Below are 25,070 nucleotides of genomic sequence, written 5' to 3' on the forward strand. Positions count from 1 at the left end.
GACAGTTTGGGTCTAATGGGATACAAAAGAAAGCACCTTTCAAATCTAATACTGAAAACCATTGAGTTTGAGAGGGAATTTCCCCTAAAATTATATATGGATTTGGTACAACAGGATGTATAGGAATTACAGCCTTGTTGATGGCTTGTAAATCGTGGACTAATTTATATGTTTTGTCCTTTTCTTTTGATGGGTATGATAGGGTGTTACAGGGGGAATTACAAGGAAACAGCAGCCCGTGACCAAGAAGGTTGTAATAACCTTTTGTAGGCCTTCCCTTGTTTCTAGATTTATAGGATACTAGAGGCCCGGTGCACAAAATTCGTGCATGGGGTGGGGGGGTTGTCCCCTCAGCCCAGCCTGAACCCTCTCCAATCCGGGATCCCTAGAGGGATGTCCAACTGCTGGTTTAGGCCTGATCCCCAATATGCCCCACGCAGCCCGCTGCTCAGCCATTTGGTCATCCCTCACTAACCCCCCTCCCAGCCTGGTCGTTCCACACAGTTTGTTGCTCAGTCATTTGGTCGTCCCTCACTAACCCCCCTGCCGGCCTGGTCGCCCCACACAGCAAGCTGCTCAGTCGTTTGGTCGTCCCTCACTAACCCCCCTGCCAACTGGTCACCCCACGCGGCCTGTTCAGTCGTTTGTTTGGTTGTTTCAGTTGTGATGGTCACTTAGGCTTTTATATATATAGATTGCCATTTGTTTGGAAATTTATTTGAGTCCTTTAACTTGATCATAGCTGGTTTTTGCTCTATGGGCTTATCCTGGAGTTCCTGTGGCCAGACCTCGGGGTTAAGTTCCTGGTTTACATTTATATTTATTTTAGTTACTGAATCACATTCAGCACGGCCAGTGGTGAACCTGAGGAGGGGCAGTAAAGGATTAACCTTTTGCACTCGGATGTCGAGTATGACTTGACACGGTTAGCATTAGAATAAAGGAATCGAGAAAAAAAGTGAGTGCAAAGGGTTAAAGAAAACATACAAGAGAATATAGTTGGGGCCAGGTGAATCTCTGCACCTGGATGAGGACAAAGTGACCCCACCTGTAAGCTGAATCTTTGTTTTATAGTCAGATCACACAAAGCAAAACAAGGGAGTGGTCAAGGTATTTACAATGTTCTTGCGAGTTTCAAATCTGCTTCTTTCCTGTTATTGCAGTTCTATGAACTCTATCAAGCTTTTTTTTGGCAGCACTTGCTGTACCTCCTGCAGCCCACATCCCTCACCTACCTAGGACTAAAAGGTCAGACTATAAGGTCAAGCTTACATACAACCACAGCCTTTGGCTATAATTGTGCTGGGAGGGCTTTGCCCTCCAAGCTGGGACTTGTATGTGGCTTTGCCACAAGAGGACCATGCCATCTCATCAGTCCAAGACTTGATCCTTTCCAAACGCTGTAGCCACTCTCCACAAGTTACCCCTTTTTTAATAAGTAAAGTTATAGTTGGAATGGGACTCTCAGTTTCTGTTGAAAAAGTCATTAATTGACTTTGCTTAGAATATCTCTCCCTTACAATGGGGGGGAGGGGGGACATTCTGTCATAACTAGGAATTAGGTTACAAAAGTGGTCGCTCCTTCCAGGCAATCTAAAGGTGGTGTAAAGTACGTTGCTTTGGGTTTTCCATCTGCCCCTGGTATAATACTGCTGACAGAAGAGAGATCCTCAGTAGGAGGTTAGCACAGAGAAGACGGCTCCCGTGTCTAAAAGAAAGTTAACGGGCCTTCCTGCCACTTCAAGGGTTATCCTTGGCTCCATCCCCCCAATGCTGATGTTCTTAGCAGGAGCCGGCTGAAGCGTAGGGCCCCTTCAGTTTAAGGCCGCTGTGTGGACAGGTTCTGTTCTGGGGGCCCTCCAGCCCTGGAGACAGTCCCTACCCAGTGGCCGGGCTTGTTGCAAAAGAGGCATGGTTTTCAAGGCAGCCCCCTCTAGGGCAGTCCTTTTCCACTGGCATTTATAGCAAGTGCTGGGAGGAGTACTTTTAGGTTCCCCTCTCTGTAGCATCCTCAGCTTCTGCCCCTGCCAGGCAGCCATAGCTGGGCCTGCCTTTTCTCCTTGTGTTTCCCCTTTTCGGAAGCCCTGTTTGTTCTCCCTCAATCCCTGTTGTAAAATAACAAGATGTTATTTTCAACATCTTTCCATGGAGGTAGCTGGTCCCATTCCTAATTTCTGTAGTTTCCTCCTAATATCTGGGGCCAGCTGGGTTATGAATTCATCTCTTAGGATAGTTGCTCCAGCTGCGTCATCAGGATCTGGAGGAGTGTGTTTGATCAAAGCTGCCCTCAGCCTTTGTATGAAGGAGGTGGGATTTTCTTGGGGACCTTGGCCAATGGCTGCTAATCTATTGTAATTAACAGGTCTCTTTTGGGAGGCTTTCATTCTCTGCAGGAGGCAAAAAGCATGTGCCCTCTGGCCCACCGCCCATCCTCCAAATCATAGTCCCAATTAGGATTAGAAGGAGGGATGGCCTCCACTCCTGACGGGTAGTTATTCTGTATGTGGATTGCATTTGCATAGACTAATGTCTTTCCCTTAATGTTATTATTTTCTGAGGTAGTCAGGGCTTCTTGGAGGATTAGGTTAATATCCCTCCAAGATAAATCATATGTTAAGGTGAGCTTCCTCCATTCTTGGATAAATTTGCCAGGGTCATCTGTAAAACTCCCAACCTGTCCTTTACGCCTATAAAATCTTACGTGTTAAATGGAATTTGAATTATTATTTCCCTCTGTCCTCGGGCTTCCCTCAAAGGGAAAAGTTGAGGTGGTACTTTTTGTTTTCCTTTTGTATTTCCTGCTTTATCCTCCCCCCACCCAGTTGATTCAGTGTAGGATGGTGCTAGTTCTGGGGCAGTTGGTTGTTGGGGCACTATGGGTGAAATCAGGCATTTACTCTTAAGATTTAATTCCTTCTTTGCTCTGGCTGTTAAGAGTTCAGGACTTATTTTACAGCTTTGGTATAATTTGGAGTTATTTCTCAAGGCCAGAAAGACCTGGACATAAGGTGGTTTAGTCCACTTACCCTGCTTTGACAGAATGAGTCTAATTGTAAGATTGTGCTATAATTTAGGCTCCCATTCCCAGGCCAAACTTCCCCATCTCTTAATTGATACTGGGGCCAAGTTGTATTACAAAAAAAAAAAAAGAAAAATCAATCTTTTTTTCTTTAGGTTCTGAGGGTCAAAGCTGTCTCAGTTCTTTAAATGCGTTCCAAAGGTGAATCTTGTGGTCCTAATTTTTGGTTTCCCATCTGAAAGAGAATAGAAGAGATCATAGGAGAGAATGGCGTCCCCGTTACATTTCCTATGTTATCCCTGGAGAAGGCGTCCCATCTCAGGTGCAGGTTTCCAGACTTAACCAATCCTTACTGTGTAACCCCCTGGGTTTCCAGGCTTATCTAGTGTTTATTGTGTAGCCCCCTTGCATTCCTATTTTTAATTGATTTAAAATCTCCTTTGTCTTCTTCCCCTTCTTCCCTGTTCTGCCGGGGGTGGCCTCATACCTTTTGGGTGTATTCCTATTTTATTTAGGCGGCAATGCTACCAATTACTGACCCTTCCTTCCTGCCAAAGGCCCTGCTGGAGGAAGAATTGTAGTATTTCTAGCCCTGCCAGCCATTGTAAATATGAACCATCTCTAACTTCTTGTATTATTTTCATTTTCTCAAAAAAATTTGCAATCCAATACACATGTCCACTGAAGTGGCTGAAAATGTGCCATTCCTGACTACTCCCCCTGTCTCATGTGTAGAGAGTGGTTATAGGGTTAAGCCTCATACTGACCTGTTGGCAAAGCCAAAAACAAGTCCCAGCTTAGAGGGCACAGTCCTCTTAGCATAATTAAGCTTGATCTTATGATGCTCCCTAGATCTTTCCTGGGTAGCTAATGGGCTGTGGGAGGTGCAGCAAGTGCTGCCAAAACAAGTGAAACTTACAAGAACATTGTAAATTACCTTGTTTACCTCTGACTATAAAATAAAGGCTCAGCTTGCAGTCTGAATCTTTTCTGTGGTCTCAGCCAGGCACAGAAGATCCACCTAGACCCAGCTTATTCTCTTTGTCTTTTCTTCATCCTTCGCCGGCCCCCCTCAGGCTTGCTGAACCCTTGGCTGTGCTGGCGCGGCACACTCATGGGTCCTGTAGAGCTATGTGTAACAGGTGCCTGATTAGAGTGGGTAATACTTTCTTCGTGTCGAAGTAGGTAGTTTACAGACAACCTTTAAGTTTTGGTAAGGCTCAGCAGGACAAAGCCAACATTCTCTGCTGTGCCTATCCATTTTTTTAAGATACTTAATAAATTGTCTTTGCGTCTCCAAGTTAGGTATCAGAGTCCGCAGTGCATGCATGAAGAAGGTCCCTATATCTCACCCACTCCACAACTGGCATGGAGCTAGTCCCCTAATTCGTAAAGAGCCCTAATCAGCTTGGCAAACAGTTTGGATATCTTAGCCTTCATTTGATTAACTAGAGTGTCTCGCCAAAGCCTTTGTTTATGTATTAGTAGTCTGTACTTTAATAGTCTTCAGCCAGTGCCCCTTGCTGACAATGTGTGTAAAGGCAAACTAAGGGAGGAACCTTCTCTAGGTTTTTAGATGATGTCACTGAAACTTGAGAAGTCCCCAATTGATGCAACACTCGCCTGTCTGTATTTTCTATCAGGGGGATATAGCTGTGAATAGACCTTCTAACAGCCAAGAGGAGAAGAGAGGTGCAGCAGACTGACAGGTGATTGGTGCTTTGAATTTATTTTTCTCCTGGCCATCCTCCAGAGGCAGAACAGCTGAGGATTTCATGTAGTGGGTCCAAGTGTGCTGCTGTGGAGGGAGCGCCCAGAGGCGGTGAAACCACTCGTCTTCTCCATTCCTTTCACGTGCCCTGGTTTCTCTCTCTGGCTGTCTAGAACAACCATGAGGACCCCGAGTGCTGGGTGACAAGCCCTATGTGCACCCCCTGGACGGGTCAATGTTTAATTACAGTTGTATTTGGGGGTCCCTATGAGGCCCCTGTGTGAGACATTGCTTGCCTGTCTGAATTCAAATGATGGACTCTGAGACTTAAGTATGGTGAAAATGAGACTTTTAATACACTCTCCAGAGCAGGTGATCATTACATTGTATAAGTACACATGGAGCAGCGAACATAGCCTATTTATTTAGTCTCTCCTCCGATTCCTCATTGGCTGAGTACTATGGGGTCACCTGTTTCCTCATACATCTCCTAAGTCGGGCTGTGTCCCATTGGGCTATTTTTTAAAAAAAATTGGACTGAGACCTTTCTAGCTGCCTCCATCTCCCCTGTCTAGCTGAGGCAAATGCCTCGGGGGGTTCCACCATGATGCTGGCCCATTTGCACAGGTCTTTGTTCCTCTTCCCTCCTCCCTACATCTGTTTGCCCTGGGGAGAATTCAGCAAATTCCATCAAAAGCTGACCATGCTGGAGATGGATCATAGAGATCCATTTCCTACAAATTCCCCTCCTCTTCTTTTTACACTAATTGATCTTCACTAGCTGTTCTAAAACCTCTTGGTTTTCTTAGAGGAAGGGAGAGGGAGAGAGAGTCTACACAGGTTCCTCCATTGCTGGCTTCAGAGCAGTTGGACTGGTGAGAGGATCGTCTCAGAGTACCTTCTGTTTCTCCTCCAGTTGGCCCATCATCCTTGCTCTGCTTATGTCTCTCTAACTGCGTAATTCAATGATCTTGGCTCTGAATTAATTCAGGGAAAAGGGTCATAGATTCTCTTCTGACTGAGGAGGGGTGGAGGTTCTCTTTCAGAGCTAGGAGGCCCTTGTTCTCTTTCAGAGGGATGATGCCTGGGCATGGAAGGAGATGTCTAGAAGTGGTATTCCCTGAGTATGAGTAGGACTTGTAACTTGGTGGAGACAAACTGTGTTATAAAATTTCAAAAGTAAGAACAGCAAGAATTATGACAAATGGTCTGGTGGAAGGAAAAAAAAAATAAATTCTAATAATTCCCTATCTATCATCTATCTATCTATCTATCTATCTATCTATCTATAATCTATATATATAAAAGCCTAAGCGACTGTTATAACCAAATGACCAGAATGACTGGAATGACTGGTCGACCAGTTGCTATGATGCGCACTGACCACTAGGAGGCAGACGCTCAATGCAGGAGCTGCCCCCTGGTGGTCAGTGCGCTCCCACAGCCAGCCTCCCACGGAGCCTTCCCCCAGCTGGCCAACCTCCTGCAGCTCCTCCCCCTGGCTGGCCGGCCCACCTCCCGTGTCCCTTTCTCCCGGCTGGCCAACCTCCCAGGGTCCCTCCCCCTGGCTGGCTGGCCCCCCAATAGGCCTCAATTGCTGGCCAGGCCAAGGGACCCCACCCATGCACAAATTTGTGCCTGGGCCTCTAGTTGAAATATAACCTTTCTCCCTAAAATCATCCTTATTTTTTTTAAATATTATTTTTATTGATTTCAGAGAGGAAGGGAGAGGGATAGAGAGATAGAAACATCAATGATGAGAGAGAATAATTGATTGGCTGCCTCCAGCATTCCCCCCAACTGGAGATCAAGCCTGCAACCTAGGCATATGCCCTTGGCCAGAATCGAACCTGAGACCCTTCAGTCCACAGGCCGACGCTGTATCCACTGAGCCAAACCAGCTAGGGCTAATCATCCTTATTTTTATTAAAGAGCCTAATTAAGACCAATTTATCTATTTCATTAAGTACTAGAGGCCCAGTGCATGGATTTGTGCACCGGTGGGGTCCCTCGGCCTGGCCTGCGCCCTCTTGCAATTCAGGACCCCTCAGGGGATGTCGGGAGATGGTTTTGGCCCAATCCCCACAGGCCAGGCCGAGGGACCCCACTGGTGCACGAATCCGTGCACCAGTCCTCTATAATGCATATAAGATCTTTGGTTAATCTCTTCCCATCCTCACCCTCCACCCTTCCCTCTGAGATTCATCAGTCTGTTCCATGTTTTTATGCCTGTGGTTTCCGTTCCTGCATTGAACGTCTGCCCCATGGTGTCAGTGCACATCATAGCTACTGGTCGGCTGGTTGCTTAGGCTTTTATATATATAGACTAGAGGCCCAGTGCACGAAATTCGTGCACGGGGGGTGTGTGTTTCTCAGCCCAGCCTGCACCCTCTCAATCTGGGACCCCTCAAAGGATGTCCGACTGCCTGTTTAGGCCCAATCCCAGTAGGATTGGGCCTAAACAGGCAGTCGGACATCCCTCTCACAATCCAGGATTGCTGGCTCCCAACTGCTTGCCTGCCTGCCTTCCTGATTGCCCCTAACCACTTCTGCCTGCCAGCCTGATTGCCCCTAAATGTCCTCCCCTGCAGGCCTGGTCACCCCTAACTGCCCTCCCCTGCAGGCCTGGTCCCCCCCAACTGCCCTCTCTTGCATACCTGGTCCCTCCCAACTGCCCTCCCCTGCTGGCCTGATCGCCTACAACTGCCCTCCCTTGCAGACCTGGTCCCTCCCAACTGCCCTCCCCTGCTGGCCATCTTGTGGAGGCCATCTTGTGTCCACATGGGGGCAGTCATCTTTGACCACATGGGGGCAGCCATCTTGTGTGTTGGAGTGATGGTTGATTTGCATATTATCCTTTTATTAGATAGATAGGATAGAGGCCTGGTGCAAGGGTGGGAGCCGGCTGGTTTGCCCTGAAGGGTGTCCTGGATCAGGGTGGGGGTTCCCTTGGGGCATGGGGCAGCCTGGGCGAGGGGCCTGTGGTGGTTTGCTGGCCGGCCACACCCCCTGACAACCCAAGTGGAGGCCCTGGTATCTGGGATTTACTTATCTTTTATAATTGAAACTTTATAGCCTTGAGCGGAAGCCTGGGCCCGCCAGGGAAGGTGGAAAGCTTGGCTTCCTCCATTGCCGGGGGCAACCCAAGCCTCCTGCTCTCTCCAGCTCCATGGCTGCTGCCATTTTTGTTGGGATTTATTTATCTTCTATAATAGAAACTTTGTAGCTTTGAGTGGAGGCCTGGGCCCGCCAGGGTAGGCGGAAAGCTTGGCTTCCTCCATTGCTGGGTGCAACCCAAACCTCCTGCTCTCTCTGTGGCCACAGCCATCTTGGTTGGGTTAATTTGCATACTCGCTCCTGATTGGCTGGTGGGCATGGCTTGTGGGTGTAGCAGAGGTATGGTCAATTTGCACATCACTCTTTTATCAGATAGGATAGTTTCAATTCAGTCTGATCATTTGCATAAACACAATAAGAATAGCAATTGACAGCCTTGGCTAGAATTTCATGATTGAGTCTCAATGTGCCCCTCAGGGCAGAGAAGCCAAGCCATCCAGCTGCCCTCAGGCCTGCCGGCAATATCTGCAGGGTTAGACAAATTCTTCACCAAGATCTGTACTTGTGGTGGCTCCACCAGGCCCACACCCTAGGATTCAAGGCTCAGCCCAGCAGCCCTCCTACTCGTTGGAGCATAGCCAGCACAAGGTTGGGGAGAGAGGTGGGGGAAGGATTGGGCAAGGATGCAGAGGCACCCTTACTGCACCACTCCCACTCAACCACTAGTGACGGCCAGGTATGGGCCCGATGCTTCAGCGTCATCCATTTTCAGGGCTACCACATGACCAAATAAGATACCAGGCTTTCTCCATGTCACTCTTATTGACTTCAAGTCTCCAGAGTCCAGACATGACTTTTAAACATGACACTCAGTCAAAGTTTTTGGTTAATAAAACCTTCATTGGAAACCGATCTTATTGAATTTATGCAAAGAAATGTATTGCCATGATTCACTCATTAACAATTGGCAAATTCTGAAGGGATCATGTAGGCAGAAAAATGTACCAACTTGCTTTACGATCTTCTGATTTTCCTTGTCAAATGCATTATAACAAAACAGTGACTGTCTTTAAATGACAAGGGAAAATTTAAAATGACACAGTTATGGATTTCATTATAATGCAAATGACATGTAATCTTGTCCTTTCTGAAAACACAGTATTCTACAATACTATAACTAACTAGAGGCCCGGTGCATGAAATTCATTCACGGGTACAGTCCCTCCATCGGGTGATCAGAGCCTGCCGGTCGGGGGAGGGACCAAGAGGTTGGCTGTTCCTGCCCGCTCCCCAGCCCTGCCCCCCGCCACGGGTCACCCTCTGTGTTTGGGGCAACTGGCAGGGTGGGGGCCTTGGCCTGGCAGAGACCGTGTCTGCTGCCACCCACCCCCGGTTCCCTGTTCCCCATCAGGCAATTGGAGCCTGCCAGCTGGGGGAAGGGACTGAGAAGTTGGCCAGCAGGCCCTGATCAGGCAATCAGAGCCTGTGGGCTGGGGCAGCTACTGCTTTGAGTGTCTGCCCCCTGGTGGTCAGTGCACGTCATAACAGACTGGCTGTTCTGCTGTTTGGTCAATTTGCATATTACCCTTTTATTATATAAGATAACAATTAATTATAACTGACAGCATCTATAAATAGACTGTAGTTATTATTTCTTTGTTTGACAAAGCTTCCCATGTACCTTCACTATAAAATTTTCCTTCATAGAGAAAACAAATCTGTGAGGCATGCCAGGGCCTATTGGAATGACCTAAAACCAATTCTAGGTCAAAAAGTTTCTTAAAATTCAAACCCTAGGAAGGTTGTCAAACTTACTTTACCAAAAGATTATATACTAGTATTATCATTATTATTATGAAACAGTATTATATTATTTATTCATTCAAAGAGAGCTAGCAAACATGAGCTAGCAAAACTTCAGTCCCACAATTAAGATCACTTTTTTAAGTAATTAAGTACCTGATTAAAATAACACAATATATAATTATTTCAATAATTTATAGGACTTTTGCTTCCTAGGCAAATACAGGAAAAGCTTTTTCCCCTTTAACAAAAAACGTTTTCCCTGGAAAAGGACTAAACAAATTCTACACTGAGTGGCCAGATTATTATGATCTCTGAACGCATAATAATATGGCCACTCAGTGTATATACTATATAATAAAAGGCTAACATGCAAATTGTCCCCTCGACCAGGAGTTCGACCAGCAGGCAGGCCGACCAACCGCCCATGTCCCCTTCCCTGGCCAGGCTGGCCGGACCCCACTCATGCACAAATTTATGCATCGGGCCTCTAATATATATAGTGGCTAGATTATTATGCATTCAGAGATCATAATAATCTGGCCACTTGGTGTATATTAGCTTATTTTAGATTCACTTATTTAATTAAATTATTCAGATTTCCTATAATTTCCTTTTAAGATTTCTCTTCACAATGCTTTGATAATTTTCACAAATATTCTTATTCATTTAGCTTTAGAACAACTTAATTTTCTTCCTTTCAAAAATGCATCTCTATACCTTATGCCTTCTATTACCAAAATCATATCACTTCTTTCCAATTAATTGGAATTTTTAACTCAGAATCCTTAAATTTTAGGCGGCAAGTTAAGTACTTAGCACTTCTCAGATTAGCAATACATTCAGATTTTTAAGAAATATATTTCAAAGAAAATACAAGACATATTCATTGGTAGATTCAAATCTATCCTCTACATTCTCTGTAATAAAAAATCCCAAAGTAGGCAAACTCAGATTAATTAATATTTCAGTAACCTGTTACTTCAAAATACCTAGATATTTAATGATTTGTATTATTTAACCCAGAAAACTCAAAGATATAAGTTACTAAAGACTTTGGAAAACTATGTTTAGGCATATATAACTATCACTGAAAAAGCTTTATCATATACTCTTTATTTTTTGTTATATTTATAACAACTTTGAGATTTTAAAGCTAATTATTACTATTACCCAAGGCATTTTCCTGTCAATTTTGTAACAGGGATAACTCACTGGCCTTTAGTGGCTTTAATGTGAAAGTACTATTTTATTCTATTTTTCTTTATAAAAATGCATGTACCCCCAACCACCACCACCACCACCACCACCACCACCACCACCACCGCTATTTCTGCAGCTTTCTGGAGGGCACTTCTGCAGATCTGCTCCTCCCAGTGTTAGGAGCAAAAATAGAATATTGGGGACCAGCTATGGTTACGGGAAATATTAATGATCCTCTGCCAAACATGACTACCCTGTGTTGGTCAAGGAAAGGACATACTGACCTGGCTGGGAGTTGTATGCCCCTGGGACCTGGGAATCAACCTTGAAATTTGGTCCATTCTCATTCAAGAACTGCCTGTTATTATGGAAACATTAACCCTGTTGCCCAAACAATGGAGTCCCACCCCAGCCTGTAATCCCTACTTCCCCACTTAATCTCCGTCCCACCCTACACAAACAGCTGGCTTGGGGGCAGGGGGAGGGAGGGTTGGCTGTAGGCATAGTTTTGTGGATGACCCCTGCTCTTCTATACCGCTGTCAGTATGGGGCAAACACACATACATGATTCAACCCTGTCTCCACTCAACTGGCTCAAGTATTGGCAGCAGCATGAACCCATTGATTGTCTAGTTATACTAGGATCTTATCTTACACTAACCCAGCAGAGCAGAGACAAAGAATTCCTTATGTTCATAAACCAGCCAAGAGCAAACTAAGTGCCCAAAAGATAGAAAGCCAAAATTACATTACAGACACACAGACAAAAGCTCTCACTAGCTAAGAGTTTCAGACGGCTGATGCCTTGAGAGGGAAAGCAGGAAGAGTCCCCAAGATTAAGACTTCTCAGCAGCTGCTGGGACGTTCCTACAATTTCTGCCACGTGTTCAGTCTCGCCACAAATGGCTGGGGCCCCCAAAGTGTGATGTGCCCCATCTTTAAATTAAACCAAATAACAAAGAGACACAAAACATCAACAGGAACACTCTTATATACAGTATTTACAGGTGTGCACAACCCACAGATAAAATCTCATTGTCCTGCCACAGACACCACGGAATGCCCTGCATAAAAAAACCATCAAAGCAAAACAACGTCTCCTGTCCCTGGTTCTGGAACTGCCCCTCCCCAGAACATCAGCATTCTCCCCAATGGACTATCCTGGGGAGTGTATTCCCTAGCCCTAGGATTTTTGTTTCCCATCCTCGGAAAGTCCCTGGTGACTATCCTGTGTGCTCAATCCCCCACACTGGAGATTTCTTGCACTCCCTGAGATCCACTTTGTCCTTCTCTGGCACTTTCCCTCACAGGAGAAGCAGAACAGCAGATCACAACTGTGTACTCACTTTATGTCCCATCACATATACCCGACCTTGGAGGATACCTGACCACCAAGGTAGTACTAAAGTCTAATTTCCCACCTTGGCCCATGCATGAGGTTTGCCTGGTTATCGTGTGTGTACCCCCATTATGTCATTTTTGCCATTTTCTCAAGTAAAACAGTCTTGGGCCTATTTTATGGCGTCTGCGAAGAGATGGAGCTCAGGCGAAGGGGCCACCCAAAATCGGGTGGGATGTATCTCCTCTTAAACCGGCTCCTCCCTCTCCACCTGCACAGAGATCCCAGACAGCCCTCAAATTGTGAGAAATTGCTCACCTGTCCGAATTCAAATGATGGACTCTGAGACATAAGAATGGCGAAAATGAGACTTTTAATACACTCTCCAGAGCGAGCTTCCATTTCATTTTACAGGTACATGTGGGGCAGCGAGCATAGCCTATTTATTTAGTCCCTCCTCTGGTTCCTCGTTGGCTGAGTACTATGGGGTCACCTGTTTCCTCATACATCACCTAGGTCTTGCTGTCTCCTATTGGGCCATTTAAAAAAAATTGGGCTGAGACCTCTCTAGCTGCCTCCATCTCCCCTGTCTAGCTGAGGCAGACGCCTCGGAGGTTTCCACCAGGATGCTGGCCCATGTGCACAGGTCTTTGTTCCTCTTCCCTCCTCCCTACATCTGTTTGCCCTGGGGAGAATTCAGCAAATTCCATCAAAAGCTGACCATGCTGGAGATGGATCATAGAGATCCATTTCCTACACCTCTGCATCTTAGGGTTCAATCCCAGACACCTCTGCAAGGCCCTTATACCAGTAGCACCGTCAAGAGTCTTGAACCAAAGGGAACAATTTGCCTCTTTGATCTTCGGAGCTTGGGCAAGGACCCAAGCACTCGTGTGGTTTTATTTTCAATTTTCTGCCCCCGAGCACAGGCCTTGTATATTTTGCAAATTTTTATTATGCTGCAACCCTCTAACCCCCAGTGGCAAAACAGAAAAAGAAATCCCCAAAGGGACTGAACTCATTGCCATCCATTGGAGGGAATCAAGGACAATTGTGCAGCCAAGAGGTAACTGGGAGTAACCCACCTCTGATCCCAATCACACCCTTTGATCTGAGTCATGGCACCAAATGTTACAGGCACCTCCTACTGACACCAGAGAGGTGTTACTGGACAGGACAGCACTGTGAGCCAGTGGGATAGGGCTGTCCCCAACCTCGATCCTTGTCTTCTCATATCAACGAATTTAGACTAGAGACCTTGACTGTGTTGTGAAAAGTCTATTTATTAAAGCAATTAAAGTGTGCACCTTTATTGAAAAAAGCAAAAGCAAAGCAAGCAAACCTATACCACTGGCTAATGAAGCACAGACAGGTTCTTTGCTAATTTGCAGAGCAAGATGGGTGGGGGTCTGAGGTGTTATATACCTTCCTGTCTATAGGCTTCTAAATGCCTCTGCTGACTATGTTGGTACAGATAATTCTCAAGGTCCCTTTTTTTTACTTTGTTGTGGCCTTCCCAGAATTCAGAAGCACCTGCCAACTTTATCTTGTCAAGCTTTGAGGCTGCTGGCTTCTTTGCTTAGGGAGTAAAACTGCCCATTTTTCCCTTTCCCCCCCTCTCTCTGCATTTTCTTATAAGGGAGTTGTGTTTTTAACCATTTGCTCTGTGTCCTGGGCTGGGGAAGGTAGTGGCATGTTAGTTACAAGCTGGCTGAAATTGCCCACACTGTTTGGCCTTGTTTTCACTTTCCTGTCTCAGTTTCCCTATTCCCCCTGCCTTGGAATCCTATATCACCACCAAGTACCTAGCAGAGTCAGTCTGCAATATGCAGTGAAAAAACAAGTACTCTAGTCACAAGCTTCTCCTATTCTGCAGGTAGGGATTAGTAGCCTTTCTGAGCTATTTTCCCCTCAACTCTGATTCTCTGAGATCAAAGAGACTTTATTCCTTGAGGGATCTACTTAAAAGGACAGTGCTTCTTGGTTGGTGTTTAGAGTTCTAGGCTGTGAAGACCAAGTGGACCTGGAGGGACATGACAATGAAGTGGAAAGTGACAGAGGGTAGCAGTCAACATTTGGGTATTTACTGTTAATATCACCTTGCTTAAATCCATCTTCTTTCAAAATGATCTGTGATCCAGCAATCTCCCATTAGAGAATTAAAACCATACTCCTACTCTTGACGATGGGCACAATGCATAAAGACCCCACTGGGTGAAACTAGTCAAAAAGTTTTCATAGAAAGCCCACTTCCACCAAAAAAAAAAAAAAAAGTACCTGAGTTGGAGAGGGCCCAGCTTTGTCATTTCCCTTCTTCAAAGCATATAATGAGGTGTATTCCAAACGCACTAGGATCTTATTGTGCTGAACACCCCCTCTCCCCCCGACAGCTGACCATGTTGCCAGATTGTGAGAAAAACCACCTGGAGGAACTTGAAAGGCCTCGTCCTTTAACATGAATGCAGACCATCAAAGGTGGTCTCCGACTGCCCACTGGCAGGAAAAATCTCTGAGAGCTATAACTGAGTCACATCACATTCTTTTTAGTGTGGCTATTTATGGCAGGCAAAGAACTTGTGTGACTAAGGGCTTCACAAATAGCTCCCATTGTCAGTTAAGCCAGGGACCATTTCCAGATGCCATCTTTAACAAAAAGAAGCTAGGGAAGTGAGCAGTGTCCATAATTACCACGTTGGTGACAAAATAAAGCAATATACAGCAAAAGAGAGAAATCGTAGGATGGCTTACTTTTTTTTGTTAATCCTCACCAGATGATATTTTTCCATTGCTTTTCAAAGAGTGGAAGGGGCAGGGTGGAGAGAGAGAGAGTGAGAGCAAGAGAGAAGAGAGAGAGAGAGAGATCAGGCTGGGAATGGAGCCTGCAACCCAGGTACATGTCCTTGACCTAGACTCATACTTAAGACCCTTCTAAGCTTGGGCTCTCTAACCACTGAGCACGCTGGCCAGGGCTAGGAAGGCTATTAAACACAGTACATTTTGAGTGCCCAGGAACTGAGGTCCTCTAGGGAAACCCTATCCATGGAAGGTATAATCCATAAACTGTGTGGGAGCCTGGAACCTCATTAGAAACCACATGCTCAACCAGGACAGATATTAACTCACTCACGGGTTGAATTTTTCATCTAGTATGACTAGTTAGGAGTATGTCTAACTCCACATACATCTGTCTCCAAGACTTACGCTCTGAGACTATTTTTGTCTTAACTTTCACAGCACAGCCTTATGGTTTCATATTTCAAAACACTGGTGAGTATGTATATGAGCCACACTGTTTGTGAACTTTATCATTAAAGTAGAAGGCCTTCTTCCCCATTTTAATAGAGAAAGTATTTCTTCATTTTGATTGGAAAATAAACAAGGACAATGAAAATAGAATACCCATTGCCATACAGATAATTCCTCCTCCTCAAAAAAAAAAAAAAAGTATTTTACTGAGGATTCTTCTGCTTGTCAGAGGTGTGCTAAACACTGCAGTTATTCTTCCCAACTCTATGAGGTGTGGTCTTTTCAAGATGAGGAAACCGAGGCTTAAAAAGAGGTTAAGGAATTTGCCCAAGATCACAGGTAGGAGGCGATGAAGCTCTTTGGTGGGGTTTGCTTTATTTCCAGTGTTCCATGCACCACCAGACTGCTCAAACTTCCATGAGCACATGTATTAACTGGGGACCTTGTAAAGTTCACAGACTCCAAGGTGGAACCTAAGATTCTGCATTTCTAATAGGTTCTGCATTGGTGATGAGGCAGCTGGCCCATGGACCACACTTTGAATAGAAAGGCCCTATACCATTGCAAAGGTATAATTCCTTCTTTCAGCACAATGGTATATTTCATGGAGCTGGAGCCAGACATTCTCACTTGGTTACCTGACCTTGATACATTTGAGACAACATGGAGACAAGAAAGATATCAATCCAGAAGCAATAGTGGTTATGGAATGCATACATTTCCATGTATTTTTACAGTAAAAATGCATTAAAAATCTTTCACAAAAGAAACTTAAAAAATACAAGTAGGGTGTTGAGTCCTCCCTCCCCCACATTCTTCTAGGCATCAGCTGTGTAATATGGGTGGGAAGGAAATTTCTAAATGGTTTGATTTCATCGTACAAAATACACATCCATCATCTCTCATCAAGACATTTACATGAAGTGGGGGGTTAAGGAAAGTAGGCTCACAAGAATCAGTCTCCAATTTAAGGTTACAGTAGTTCAGAGAAAACTATATCTTTGTTTAGTGCATAGTCCCTGTACAGTACAATATTTCCAAAGTGAATCTGTGTGGAATTCTGAGGAAATAGCCACACCAAAGTCTTCAGATTGAGACAAGCCCAGGTGGGTAGCACATAGATTTTAGAATGTCAAATGTTATCTACGACAATAAAAAAGACATCAAAATATCAACTTTGATGTACTCCAAAAATCTACCTTGATTTCATTTATTTAAAACTCTGGACCACAACTGAGAGCATCAATCATTTAACATCACAGATTTTGCTAGAAATAGAAAATTCCTAGCAGTGGAACCTTAGGAATAAAATCTACAAGTTGGCTCCTAGGAAATGGATGAAAAAGAACATCATTATTCAGTTGTATTCTCCCTAAGCCATACTACTATAGCTCGATGTATATTTTGTATGGAAAACATTGGTAAAAATAGCAGCTGCAGACTTTTCTCTCTGAGGAAGTTGTTTTGTGAATGCCCATTCAACTATAGCTACTCACCCTAGTGCTATGTATAAACCCATAAGTCAAATAAAGCTCTGAACAATGTAATATTATATATGCATAGTGTTTTATAAAAAGATTGGCCCACACACTGCTTTTCATCAGTACAGAAACAGCATTAAGTCCATAGCACACTGCAAGAAATGAGTGAAGAACAGAATGCAAACAAGTGCCTAATAGTTCACAAGCAGGCTCACCATGGAGGAAATGATAATATTCAAACCAACTAAAGCTTTAAAGAATTACTTATATAGTCTCCCATTTTAAAACAGCTTTACATACCTGATTTAGTTTACATTAAAATATATCCCAATGAATCAATTTGTTCCATATTCAGAAATATAAACACATATCACATTCCTCACTGCTAAAGTTTTTGTCATAAATTCTCTTTTATACAAGAAAAAAGGCAACAGTTGTTGTTTTTAAACAGGCTCTATTAATTACAATTTTTAACTCTGTACACACAATGATTGGCTGGTTTTCTCTTTTTTTTTTTTGGTCCTTTTTCTTTTTTTTTTTAAACAGTACCATGAGAACAACAGTGATTGACTTGCAAAGATTGTGTCTGTATGGAAAATGCTAAACAGTACTACGGAAATATACAATGTATTGTAAGCAGCAGTTTGCTATAGTGGTCCAACAGGTACAAGCAAACATTTGGCTCAGCTAGGCAGTAATCCATTTCCCATTTCAACCACTTCCCTGGGCTATAGCCAACCCAATTACACCTCATGTGGGAGTGGATTGCAAAAGAATGTGTTAATTGTTTTTTAAAGAAAAATCATGTTTTGTTTTGCTGTCCCAAAATTCAAAGGACAGGGTCATGAGGGCAGAACGTTCTTTGACAATGAGATGGAGAGCTACTGGGATCATGACCTTTCCCCTTCAATTATTCTGGAGACTGTTAATAGCTTCAAAAGGGAAACTGGCATTTCTAATAAGCACCTCTAAACCCTACATATCAATAGGGAGCTAACGCCACCAAGACTCATCCCCTCCTCCCCAATTTGGGAAAGAGCAACCTGGGCTTATGCTAAAAGGGGGACCATACCTTCTCTATTGGGGATTTTTGATTCCTTCACATGGGGCACATTGTCCCCCACTCCATCTCCTCTGCAGCCTCAACCAGACAAGACAATACAGAAGGTGTTTTTTTGTCCATTTCTTCCAGTAGTTGAGTGAGGCCATGATGGCACTGCCGTAATGAGATCTTGGTAGATGTTGATAACGCTAATGAAGCTGACCATCTGCACCTGGGCTGCATTTGGGTCATGGCGGCCAACCTTTATGGCCAGGGAGAGTATAACTGTTTTCTGAACCAACTATGACGCAAGAACATAACATTTCTGTGTGCTGTGTAGATTTGCTATAAATATCCTTCATTTGCAGTAGTAGTCTCTTCATATAGTTTGCTTGATTTTAGGATCACCGGCAATCCCAGAGTCCTCAGCATTTACAAATATAACTTTTGCCTCTTGGCTTTTTTTTTTTTTTAAAGAAAAACTCCTAACTAAAGTGTAACACTACATCATTACATAAGTCTATATCAAATTAATCAGTAACTTCCTTTAACTTAGAGAAAATGATCAAAAGCCCTATTTAACCAGGAGAGAGAACAAGATTGCCCAAAGATGGGAACACTTCTTGACAATTCTACAGTGTATGTAGAAACAAAATGTATCCCCCTTTGGGGCAACATTTGGCAAATAATTTCCAAAAAAGTATGCATTTAAAAATACTTTCTTTAATATTATACATCAGGCACAACACTTTTCACATATATATTTTTTTTCTTATAAATTCAAATGCATAAAATGTTTGTTGCTATTCATAGGGTCTTCAGGTGTCAGATGCTTCCTAAGGTGAGGAAAGTATTTCAGGTGTGTGAGCTTCCTCTTGAACCTGGGACAGGGGAACGGCCGGCCCGTGACGGGCTCAGATACTGAGGTCGGTGCTGCACTCTTTGTAAGGCCGCCTTCTCTGCTCCGGGGGGTGTCGGCAGCCTCGGCCGCCCTCGGGCTTCAGGCTCGCCTCTTCCCTCTCTCGGTGGCCGGCTCGGTCCTCTCGGTTCCTTTTCTCCAGGGACCGCTCCCGCCTGCGCTCCGGGGACCTCGCACGCCGGCGGTCGGTGGACTTGGCCCTCCTCTCGGGCGAGCCCGGCCTCCTGCGCTCCGGAGACCTTCTCTGCTCCAGGAGCCGCTCCAGGGACCTCCTCCGGCGGCCGGGCGAGCCTTCCCTCCGGCGGCCGGGCGAGCGCTCGCGCCTCCTCCCGGGAGAGGCCTCGCGTCTGCGCTCGGGCTTCTCCCTCCGCTCCAGCGTGTTGTCGGCGCTTCGGGTGCCCTCCCGGCGCCTCTCGGGGGCCCGCCGGCCTGGGCCATCGGCCGCCAGCCGCTCGGGGGGCGCCTCCCTTCGCCCCTCGGGCGCCCGGTCCTGGGGGCGGCCGGCCCCGCCGCCGCCGGGGGTCCTGGGAGTCCCGTTCCACGTGTGGTGCTCACTGGGCGCCCGGCCGGGCTCCCTGCTGCCCCTCGAGGCTCCCCCGTGCGCCCGCTGGTCCCCGTGCGGAGGTGATCTGTGAAGGTCGGGTGGGTGACTGGACTCCGATGGCGGGGGCAGCCGGCGGCCCCTCGTTTCCGGGGCGCCGGGCCTCACTTCCGGGACGCCAGGCCTCACTTCCGGGAAGCCGTGTGCACCGGCGGGGCCGCCGGCCCGCTCGCTGCCGGGGTCTGCGGGGGAAGGAAGCAGAGCGACAGTCGGTGAGCAGCCCTGGGCGCCGGCCCCGCCCCCGGGAGCGCCCCCCGTCACAACCCGCACACACGTTTGCACCGGCCACAGCCAGCCAGGCCTGGTTAGGGCAGCGGCAACTAGTTAGGCCAACAACTAGTGCTGGCGGCTCCACCGGACAGACCCTTCCGGCACTCCACAGGGAGGCACCCCCTCAGGTGGCTAGCAGCAGCCAGACGGCCCACCACCACCCTTGCTCTTCCCACCCCCAGCCCTTCTCCCTGGCCCCCCGCCCCCCAGCCCCCATGAAAGGACACATTTCTTTAAAACAATACTTGTTTGAACTTGCTGAGAAAAAAAAATAAAAAAGCCTGGGTGTGAGGGAACTTCCTGGGGAATGCTAACAGCCTGCTTTGGATGTGGGTGGGGATGAAAGGGGTGCGGAGGTAGACATGGCTGCGGTGCCCTCGGGCTTTCTGCGTTTGCTGTGGCACAGCGTGTGCGTCTACTCCAGCCAGATGCCCCCGGGGGGGGGGGGGCACAGGGGATGGTCCCAGGGGCAGCATGGCCAGATGCTGGCGACTGGCAAATGGGACATGAAGTGAGGGTCCGTTAGACATCCTCTGCCTCTGTACATGTTATTCAAGCAGTTTCTTCCCTTTTGTGGAAACTTAGGGAACTATTGTTTTAAAAATGTGGAGTCTCCTGACAGATAAAAGGGAGTGGAAGGGAGCACAGGTGACATCAGATGGCGTCCAGATAAACTTGACGTTCAGAGGCACTTTTCTTTATGCTCAGCCAGGAGCCACTGGACTGCTGCTCGCAACATCAAGGTATCTCTAGCCTTAAAAGCAGGGCCGCACACACGGGCGTTTGTTTGCTATGAAACTATGTGAAGTAACACCGCAGCTGTGGTAGGTGGCATCCCGAAGTTATGAGAGCTTTTTTCAAAGCAGGGTTGCTTTGTTTACAAATAACCCCAACAGGTCACACACGTTATACCATTGTAGGCAGAGCACCAGGAATGGGGCGCTGCCGTGTGGAGGGCAGGCCGGGGACGGTCACGGAGATGAAGTGGAAGCTCTTTAAGGATCTTGCATGAAGCAACAGGGTCAAGAGTAAGCCATCTGTCTCATGAATGATCTCCCCACCCCCTGGGTAGGTGTGAACAAAAGCAGGCATAGAGCCTTGAGCGGGGGTTGGCAAACCTTTTCTGTCAAGGGCCAGAGAATCGTTATTTTTGGCTTTGTGGGCCACAGAGTTTGTTACAGTTACTCAGCTCTGGCACTGTAGTGTCAAAGCAGCCTTAGACAGCACATAAAATGGGCCGTGTTGCTACGCTTTAGGTACAAAAACAGGCTGTGGACAGGCTTGGCCCACGGGCTGCCCTTTCCCAAGAGATAAGCAGGAAATGTCTTCCCGTCTAGCAAAGCCCTGTCTACCCAGGTGAGAGTTCTGTGGTATGAGGTTTGTGCATTCTAAAACAAGCATGTCAAACTCGCGGCCCTTCGTTTGTTTAAATAAACGAGGCACCCTGCCCGCCGGCCGCGGGTTTGACATGCTTGTTCTAAAAATGCTGGGTAGGCTATTAGAATAACACAAAGTCACTTTAAGATTTGGGAGAGCCAGATTAACCTGGGGGCTCCTTACTCCTACTTTTAAGAAAAGGGAGAGCAAGACTTCAACAGGGTCAGCGGTGTACTTACAATTCAGAGAACGCAGGGTGCTCAGAATGAATTGCCAAACATATCAAAATAGAGCTAAGCAGAAGCAATGAGGAAATTAGGCCACAGCACAGAAACACCTAGTATTGATTGAGCTACAAACCGTAGTTTGATTATGGCCCATAAGGTAGAAGCAAGCCTCCCCGAGCTTTTCATTTCTCATACATGCAGCGATATTAGGAGGTATCATTGCTGTAGAAGGGAGGGCCCAGCACCAAGAACAGTCAGAGAGAAAGAGAGAGAGAGAAAGACAAAAAAGTTGAACATTTAGATTCCCTGTAACAAAGAGGAAAGAAAAAAAATCTGCATTTGTTAACATAGGGCAAAGAGAGTTTATTTGTCCAGTCAGACAGTCTAAGGCAACACTCAAATAAGGCTGCAGAAATCAGAACAGTGACGTTTTAGACAGCCATAGAAGGTGACTCAGGACCCAGACAATAGATGCATCCTTTTTTCTTTCTTTTTTTTCAAACAACTGGGACAATGACAGGCTGGTATAGGAGAGCATTTAACAATAAACAACAAAAGAACGAAGTGCCCTCCCTCCCCCCTGAAGACCACGGCTGTTAAATTAAGTACAAAAAACTCATTACAAAAATAGCCTCACAGAGAAGCAGGTTCCAATCAAGTCAGAAAAATATTGGAACTTAACATATTATAACCCATTTGTGACTCTAATCACTAGAATTAGAGATTCAGTCCAAATGACACATGGAGACTTTACAGCAGCACAACCCTGGCATGTTCAACCCTTCTTGGAAAGCCGAGCATTTAAATGATCTTTATTTTTAGCCCAAAGAACATTTATTAGTGTTGGATTTTCATCCTCAGTGCAACAGACACAGGTTTTGAGAGGGTACAGAGGTTACTGACGGTGACTCTGAAATGAAATATCACATCCAACAGAAGCATAGGGAAGACAGAAAAGGGAGACAGCGTTACACAGTTTCAGGGCATCCATACACCTATCAGGGTTCCATACCCAGCACAGCTGTAACATCTCAGGGTTGTTAGGCTACCTTCCCTGTGTGTGGTTGGCCATGTCTGAGAGGGCCTCAGCTCATATGCCACCCCCACACCTTGGGCCCCTCGTATTTTGCACCTCGATGTCCAACACCTGGGAAGGCTACCCTTCAAAGGAGTTAACCTTGTCCTTGAGCTGTATTTGAATTAAAGATCTCTTCAAGTCCAAAGTGCAACTGGGAATTGTGCAGAATGACTTTGAGAAAAGAGGGTGATAACAGATAAAATCCCTAATAAAGGGGACTGACGCATAGGGACCATTCAATCACAGTTTCTATAGAAACTTTTGTAGACCTTTGGTTGGGAAGAAAAGCCCTACATCTAGGGCATAGCTTTTTTTTTTTTTAAATTTTAAACAAGAATCTCAAATAAATAGGACATAATTATTATAATATACAATATTTTGCCATGAGGACACTAAGCTATTTAAAGATCCTTGCTGTTCAGTCAAATCATGTCTATAGATATGACAAAAGAACTTTATGCATAATCTGGCTTTCCCCATAGGAAAGGTATAGTCACATGTTTCCCTCATGATGAGCACTGGGAATCGATTCCATTCTTTATCATTTAAAAACATATGGCTAACGTAGCAACAGTTTTGTTTGTTTTATACTAGTGGGCTCAAGTAGTCTCATTTGGGGCAGCAACCGGAGTGGGGACGCAGAAGTGTTGTATACAGAGCATAAAGGAGGTGAGCAAGCTCCCAAATCATCTCAGAATTTCACGTCTCAGAAATAAGACATCAAGTAACCACAAAAGAAAAAAGAAGAAAAAGAATTGTGCCTCAACATATCACTCAGGAAACCTGCTTTCCTGCTTCTTAAAAGGAGTAGAGTCATTTTGTGCTAACAATTGGATCTGAGAAACAGTTTGGCACAGTTCAAACAATCATTCCTTCGCTCTTGGTCGGACTAGACAAAATGTTTTCTCTGATTATCAGAAAGGGGGCTATAAAGATCTTGTCTTAGGCCATGCCCCAGTCCATGGAAGCAAGCAAAAGGATGAAATGTGTAGAGGTTTCAGAACAAGCGAGGCAAATAATCACATGGTGCGGAAGGCTGGTAAGACACTGGTGAAGAGGGGAAACAAAAAGACTTTCCTGCTGCAGTTCTGGAGACAAAGTCATGGAGTCATGCCAGGGAAGGAGGGGAGGTTTTCATAGTTTGACCCACCATATTCCGGTACCGAGCCGTCGCCCCGCTTCAGAGACAGACGCACTCTGCGGCCACCGTTCTTAATCAGTTCTATAGCCCGAGAATGCTTCATGTTTTTGGTGGTTTCACCATTGATCTCTAAAATTTCGTCACCGATCTGTCCAAAGCAAGAGAGAGCAAAGTGAGAAGACCACATAAGGGTTTCACTGGTTATTGAGGTGCTTTATGGTTGAAATTCTTTCATTTATTGATTTCCCAAATATTTATTGAGTGTTTGCCAGAAAATCATCTATTGCTCAGGATGCAGCAGTGAAAACAACAAAAAACTCCACAAAAATTCCCGCCCTGATGGAGATGACATTCTAATGAGGTAAATACAATTAACAAGAAAATTAGAAAAGTACATCTATGTTAGATAGTATCTGAGAACCAGTTTGGCACATTTCAAATAATCATTCCTTCGCTCCTTGGTCGGACTAGATACAATGTTTTCTCTGATTATCAGAAAGGGGGCTGTAAGTGCAAAAGAAAAACTAATAAAGCTATCGAGGGGAATGTTAATTATTGAGGAAGGAGGATGTGGTAAGCAGCTTCCAGGATGCCCCCAGTGATTCCCACCTTCTTGTATTCACACCCCATGTAATCTCCTGCCCTTTGAATGTGGGCTGAAATTGGTGACTTGCTTCTAACAGTATATGGCAAATGCGATGAGAGGTCAGTTCAGAGATAAGGTTACAAAATGATTCTGGCTTCTGTCTTACTTGCCCTCTTCTGTTCGCTCACTTTCTCACTGAGGCATGCTGTGAGCTGCCCTATGGAGTCCATGCTAAGGACACGGAGCGCTCAGCCCAGCAGCCCAACAGGCGCTGTATCTTGCCAACGACTCTGTGAGGGAAGCAAATCCTTTCCCAGCTGAGCCTTCCATGCAACAGCAATCCGGTCCGGTTGATAACTGACCGCAGCATTTACTATGTATCAGCTGCTATTCCGGACACTAGAGCAAAGGAGTAAACAAGACAGACCAGATTCTTGTGCATGAAGCTTGTACATCCAGAAGGCAGAAGAGAAGCACTGGCTTTGGACCTATCACTAGTTAGCTACGTGACCTTGCTCAAGTCCTTTTAACGGTGAAAGGAGATGATAATACCCAATGCCTACCAAGTTGAAGGTGTCAGACTGGACAAATGTGTTGTGATCTATACAGCATTATACAAAATGGCAGGACAATGGTATTTCATTCAATCAGAAACTCTTTTTAAGTGAGTAAAGACATGGAAAAGCATATCCAATGTGTTTGGAACTTAAAAAGTATATGTACACTATAAACTTGCATAGGCACACATTGTGCATATACTATATCCATAAAGGAGGGATATATAAGAAACTGATAAACAGTTTGATCCTGGAAACTGTATTTTTACTATGTACCATTTTTCACTGTTTAATTTTTTAAAACAAGCTACATCATCTACTTTCCAATGTGGGGGAAACTCGTTAAAAAATTCAATCTGAAGAAACATAAAAATCAAGATTGTGTCTTAAGTACAAGTATTAAGTTCCCTACC

The 25,070-nt window shown here is 45.4% G+C and overlaps 1 protein-coding gene across 12 annotated transcripts in view; it reads right to left on the bottom strand.

Annotated features, from left to right (window-relative positions):
* Positions 1–16,082: 16,082 nt before the first annotated feature.
* The window catches only part of MAGI1 (membrane associated guanylate kinase, WW and PDZ domain containing 1), a 571,591-nt gene continuing 562,603 nt past the window's right edge, over positions 16,083–25,070 (bottom strand). For 11 of the 12 annotated variants that reach the window (XM_079794597.1, XM_079794593.1, XM_079794600.1 and 8 more), the window contains 2 exons: positions 23,524–23,662; positions 16,083–19,603 (listed from right to left, as the gene is read on the bottom strand). In XM_079794597.1, the coding sequence (XP_079650723.1) occupies positions 18,816–19,603; positions 23,524–23,662 (927 nt within the window). In that variant the 3' untranslated portion in view covers positions 16,083–18,815. Of the gene's footprint in view, positions 19,604–21,428; positions 21,518–23,523; positions 23,663–25,070 lie in introns of all 12 variants that reach the window. The other variant, XM_079794596.1, reaches the window with a different exon arrangement.

Source organism: Cnephaeus nilssonii, assembly GCF_951640355.1.
Source record: "Cnephaeus nilssonii genome assembly, chromosome: 17".
In the NCBI taxonomy this organism is placed as follows: Eukaryota; Metazoa; Chordata; class Mammalia; order Chiroptera; family Vespertilionidae; genus Cnephaeus; species Cnephaeus nilssonii.